The sequence below is a fragment of the Gavialis gangeticus genome, unplaced genomic scaffold, assembly GCF_001723915.1.
Source record: "Gavialis gangeticus isolate Ggan-Ray unplaced genomic scaffold, GavGan_comp1, whole genome shotgun sequence".
Taxonomy (NCBI): Eukaryota; Metazoa; Chordata; order Crocodylia; family Gavialidae; genus Gavialis; species Gavialis gangeticus.
The window spans coordinates 203,704,369-203,710,290 of NW_017729032.1; the positions used below are offsets into that span (position 1 = coordinate 203,704,369).

General features: G+C 43.3%; 1 protein-coding gene across 1 annotated transcript in view; it reads right to left on the bottom strand.

The window, feature by feature from the left end:
• LOC109302916 (amine oxidase [flavin-containing] B-like) overlaps positions 1–5,922 on the bottom strand; it is a 109,720-nt gene that overhangs the window by 7,705 nt on the left and 96,093 nt on the right. Inside the window, exons 13-14 of the mRNA XM_019524867.1 lie at positions 4,699–4,810; positions 1,313–1,375 (exon numbers count right to left, since the gene is read on the bottom strand). Coding sequence (XP_019380412.1) covers positions 1,313–1,375; positions 4,699–4,810 — 175 coding nt within the window. The remainder of the gene's footprint in view (positions 1–1,312; positions 1,376–4,698; positions 4,811–5,922) is intronic.

The following is a 5,922-nucleotide window of genomic DNA, read 5'->3' on the forward strand; positions in this document are numbered from 1 at the left end:
GGTTCTGTTGTGGGGTGTAGTTATTGTGGGAGTGGTGGAAGCGTGTAGGCAGGTTTTGTATTTCTTGTCCTGGCATGGTTTGGATCCATTTAGGTTGGTTTGGGTCATAGAGAGCTCTAATCCTCAAAGGGAACTTACAAAACACCTTTCATAGAAGAGCCTATGAACTTCACTTCACTTTAGAAGTCTACTAGATATTAGATCATGGACTTAATATAGACATTGGATTTATGACACATTATAACCTGACATCTGATTCACCAGGTACCTGCCTGAGTTTACCATCTGCATTCTTCCCACCCCCCTTCCTCCCCCTCCCCTCCCATCTCTACCCATTGTTTTCCAAACAGGGCCGGCCCACAATTTTGGGGGGCCCACTGCAAGATACAGTTTTGGGACCCCCGATGCAAAGCTGCCAGCGGTGTCGGGTGGGAAGGGGGTGAGCAGCCAAAGAAACTGGTGGTGGTGGCAGTGCTGGTGGGTGGGGAGGGGGGGGATGGCAAGCAGCCAGAAATGAAGCCAATGGCATCAATGCGGAGTGGTGGCAGCAACGCGGAGTGCTGGCAACCACCCGCCCCGCCTTGCTATGGCACTGATTTGGAGTGTTTACAACTGCAGGGGGCCCCATTGCTGCAGGGCCCCCTGCGGCCACAAGTTCCGCAAGATAGGATGGGCTGGCCCTGCTTCCAGATTTCTACCTATTTACATTTTCACAGACTTCTTGTCACAATTTTAGCTTCTTTCCTACCTTGGAGATCTCAGAACAACAGCAGAGCTTCCCAATGCCTGAAAAAGGATGCTTGTCCCCAAAAGCTTGCAAAGACCTTTTTTCCAACTATTTAGTTGATCTAATAAAAGATATCACATCTACCCAAAGAACCTCGTCTGGTTGAAAATAGGCCTTTTTAGTCATTTTTCCCTTGTTTTTCTCATCAGAATTTCAACAAAACATTTTATCCAAATTTCAAATAATTTCACCCAAACCTATTAAAAATGGGGCTTTTCTGAACACAACCAAGCTTTAAAAGCTCATCAAATTAAAAGTAATGAGCACTGTCAGAGGTCCATGAACACATTAGTAGTCTTATCAAAGGAGGGGAAGTCTTTCCTATGCCGTTCCAATTAAATATTTAGACAGCTCCCCTTCGTGAGAGCCAACCACATACTCAATTATACATGGGCTGTTCTGCTGAGTAGTAAAACAGATGCTGGTCATTTTAGTTTTGGAAAGTAAAAAGTAACACCTACTTTACATTATTAGTATCAAAGGCAGGGGGAAAAAAGCTTTCATAGTAACTAAAGTTAAACTTACAATTGATTCTGGTTCTGACTTCCAAATTTCACCTTCTGAGATTTTTCCCATAGAACACAGTATCTGAAAATAAACATTTCCTCTTAGTACCCTTCATTCCTTTAAAAAGCAAAACCTTTGACATTTTAAGCATTTACTTAAACTAATACTGTTATAATCAAGATAAGATCCTACGTATTTTGACTCAAAAGGGAATCTGATATTTGTAGATCACATTCATGGGAGGGCCTGTTATTTATTGAGAATAATCACCCAACTGCAGGAAAGGATGGAAGAAAATAAAGGAATGGAGGAAACCTCATTAGCTCAGGAATGCCCTAATTATTGTCAGATTTAAACACTGCCCGAAATAAGCATATGCATAATCCTACTGAAGAATCCACATCATCTTAAATTACTGATGAACTGAAGCCTGAATATGAACCAATAATCTGTGTGGGAAGCAGCATGTAAAATTGATGCTAATGTTGTGATACCTGTTTCTTGTAACTGGCATGTGGAAAATAGGACAAGATACTTTTGAAAACTTCCTTCTCATATAGAAGTAGGAAGAGGGTCTTGTGGGAAGGAGGACACCTTACTGTTCAGGGCAAGCCAAAATGTTAAATGGGAAGTAGCTGCTAAAAATGTTAAGGTCTGCTGGCAGGAAGCCAAACTATGATTATATGAAATACAAACAGTCCTCGACTTACAACATTTCGACTTACAACGTTTCATACTTACGTTTATAAATTGACACCGTTTTTCAACTTTATAACGTCAGTTTTGACTTTACAATGCATCATCTCATGTGACGCCACACCAGCGAACAAGTTCGCTGCATCACTAATGTACCTGAAAAACATCTGTCCAAACTTCCTCGGACACTTTCTTTAAGAAAGCAGACAAGACTCCAGAAAAATCTGCAGCCAACCCTTCAAAAAGTCCAACCAAGAGCCCTTCAAAAAGTCCAGCGGTCACCTCAAAGAAGTCCTTCCAAATCAATATGATTGCTATTTACAATGCAAATACAATAATGTAGCTATATTACAAAATTCTGGGGTATTTTTAGTGAGAATAGGGTACTGGGCCTTGGTTCAGGAACCAATCCCCCATTTATAACATCATTTCTTATGAGAAAATTGGTTCCAAGTTACAACATTTTGACTTAAAGATATGGTTTTCAGGAACCAATTGTGTTGTAAGTCCAAGGACTGCCTGTACTCAAAGAGTATGACAGCAAAGATGCTCATTTTTTTTAAAGGTACTGGTTTCCAAACAAAAACATGGGGAGATTTTAAATGGTTTTTCCTTCTCCTGCCTTTTGGGCTAGGGACAGAAGTTACACATAAGCCAATTTAAGTGATCGGAAACTGGTTTGAACCTGTAACAGAATAGAAGTTCAGTGCACATAAACCAGCTTCAAAATGACTGAAATTGGTTTGAGATAAACCTGATTGAATGTAGTATCAGACTTAACTGATTTAGGTCAAACCAGTTTATAGAACTTCTCTCCCAGAGCCATTCCAGGTTCAAATTAACTCACATTCCTTCAGCATCCCAGGATTTTGCAGCCTTAGGCTGGGCTTTCTGCTCCAGAGAGCAGGCCTGGCCCCACCCCTTTGCCCCCTAGCTGGAGCAGTGAGGACTGGCTGACAAGAGGGGGGTGGGAAATGCCGCCCAGTCTGCAGAGAGGTGGGGAGAATGCCCCCGCACCCCCCAGGCAAACCCCGGCTGGAGTCTGGGGTCAGGGAACAGGGTGAAAATACCTCTTCCCATACTGCTAGCTGTGCTTGTGAACTACAAATCCCAGAGGCACCTGGAAGCAGGAAGAGAAAGTGATGAATAACCCTGCAGAGTCCTGCTGCTATGATTTTGGACTGCAAATCCCAGAGATCTCAGGGGCATCAGAAAGAAGAAGCAAACACACAGCGCATAATGGCTATGTGCCAGAGAGGCACGCTCTAGCACTCTCCGGCTTCTGGCCTGAGCCACTGCAGGCATGTGGCTACATTTTCTAAATCAAAGGTAAATGTCTACTTCTGTTTCTATTTAATCTGTGCAGCTTAGACTAACCTGCAAAAACCGAATCAATTCAGCTGCAGGCTTTCTGACTGCCTTGTAGAGTTAACACTGTTCAATATCTCCTGAAATGTGCTTTCATTTTTAGCCAGAATACAAGATGACTATCAGGCCTGCCAGTTTGTATAGTTAAGAATGTCATTGGATTATGATTACTACTTAAATTTATATCTTGCCCTACCCAGAAAGGCTCAGTGCAGTTTACAGTAGAAGAAAAACAGCCCATGGGATAAGAAACTCCCTTGTTTTGCCCAAATAATTTTATCCTAAATGCTTTACCTAGCTCCAGCTAAGACAGAGTTTAGCATTTGATTTATTCTCTCCAAAACAGCTTTGAAGAACTGCATCTTATGTTTAACAAAGGAACATAATGATCCAAGATGCTTCTCCTTTACGTTGTATAAAAGTTGAAGACAGACCAACTAGCATGACTGATTTTTAGGATACCTTCCTCCCATAATACAAATCTCTCTCCAGTAGCTAAAGTAAACATCAGCTCTTTACTATGCTCTTGCTTGCTGTACCTTGTGCTAAGGCCTCTGGAAGGTCTGTTTTAACATTTTTCAATATTTTAAATATTTTTACCTTTTTGTGTGTAAGAATGCATTTAGATTATCTCCCACCATTGGGGTACCAGTTTCTTCCCTTCATCTCATATGAAACAATTATGGTATTTCTTTTGCTGATTGATATCTGCCCAGAACAACTGAATGTTCTTAAAAATATTTAGGAAAATGGCATTTGTAAGTGATCTGTATGTGCCTATCGATGTAAAACATTATCATTATTTAGAAGCAACATGAAGGTTCTTGTTTGCTCCACAAGACTGTGGCAGAATTGTTAGTCTTGAAAACGGACTTTTGTGCTGAGCTTATCAAAGCAATTTTATGTGGTTTACACATGTGATTCTCAGTGTTGTCATTTTTCATGATTTTATTCAGAGGCGGCCAAGATTTGCCACATAACCATAACATCCCAGATCTTATAGACAAGTAGTATAATGAAAGCCTCATCTTTCAATTAAAAAGAAAAATAAGTTTCTAGCCTTCACGTTTGCAGAGAAAAAGCTGGTAAAATGTAACACGTCCCAAAGACTCAAGAGAATCAAAAGATACTAATTTTAATGTAACCTGTTTTACAATAATCTCATGATTTGGGGAAACCTGACTTACGATTTTTGAATGTGTGGCATCAACTATACCAAATTCCCATTAAAATTTAATTCCTAGTTGGCCTCCAAACCTCTTCAGCAGCTTTGAAACTCAAGTTTGGTTTTTCCACTTCAACTTGAATGCCCTGCCTCTTTAAAAGATCAGTGTTCTTACCTCTCTAGCTGCTCTCTCTCCAGCCTGCACAGCCCCCTCCATGTATCCACTCCACTCTGTAGCTGTCTCCGTGCCAGCAAAGTAGATCCTGCCAACTGGCTGGCGAAGGATCCTTTCAAATGAACAAAGAATAGGTCATATCACCCTGATCAGGAAACACAACCAATTTCCTTGGCTAAAGAATAGGAGAAGCACTTTAAACATCAACTAGCACTTAGAGATATTGGGGCAGTAGACTCTTTTGCAGTTCAGCCTTGCATTTCATCTCCTATATTAGTTATTCTCTGATGCTCTTTATATTTTCTAAACAGTTTAAACTTGACTGGAATCCTGGCAATGCTGCTTAGGATTTGAATCTCATGTTCATGAAAGTACTAATGAAAAAAGCTAATTTATCTTGGGATTATAGAGAAGTAAAAATCAGTCATCTCTGGCACTCTGAACTTCAAGCCATAGCCCTCATATTATTTACAAGTAAACAGAAAGGGTTTTTGCCTGCTCACATTACAATAGATCTAACATGCTACAGAGAGTCGGAGCTGGCTGCAGCTGGGAGGCTGCAAACAACTGCGCCAGGCTCCAGAGCCCAGGCATCAGCTCTGTACCAGTGTGTGTACGTGCACCTTGGAGTGGGCGGTGGGGGAGGGGCCTGAGGCAGCGCAACCCCAGTCTCTCCCCCGCTCCCAGCACAGAGCTGGTGACTGGGCTCCAGACCCCAGTGCAGCTGTTTGTAGCCAGCCTGGGCTCTGGGCAACTGCAGTAAGCAACAGGCAGGCTGCAAACAGCTGTGCCAGGCTCCACAGCTCCGGCATCAGTTCCATACTGGTGGCAACTGTGTGCACATCTCAGGGCAGGCTGCACTGCTCTGCTGTCTGCCCCGAAATGCGTGTGCAGTCACCATCAGCATGGAGCTGGTGCTAGAGTTGTGGAGCCTGGCGCAGCTGTTTGCAGCCTACCCATTGCTTGTTGCAGCTGCCCAGAGACCAGGATGGCTACAACCAGCTGCGCCAGGCTCCAGAGCCCAGTCACCAGCTCTGTGCCAGAAGCGGGGGGAGAGGCTGGGGCTGTGCTGCCTCAAGCCCCTCCCCCACTGCCAACTCCAAGGCACGCATGCACACACCGGTACAGAGCTGATACCTGGGCTCTGGAGCCCAGCACAACTGTTCGCAGCCACCCAGCTGCAGCTGGCCCCAGCTCTGCGTAGCTGCTCCCAGCAGGCAGCTG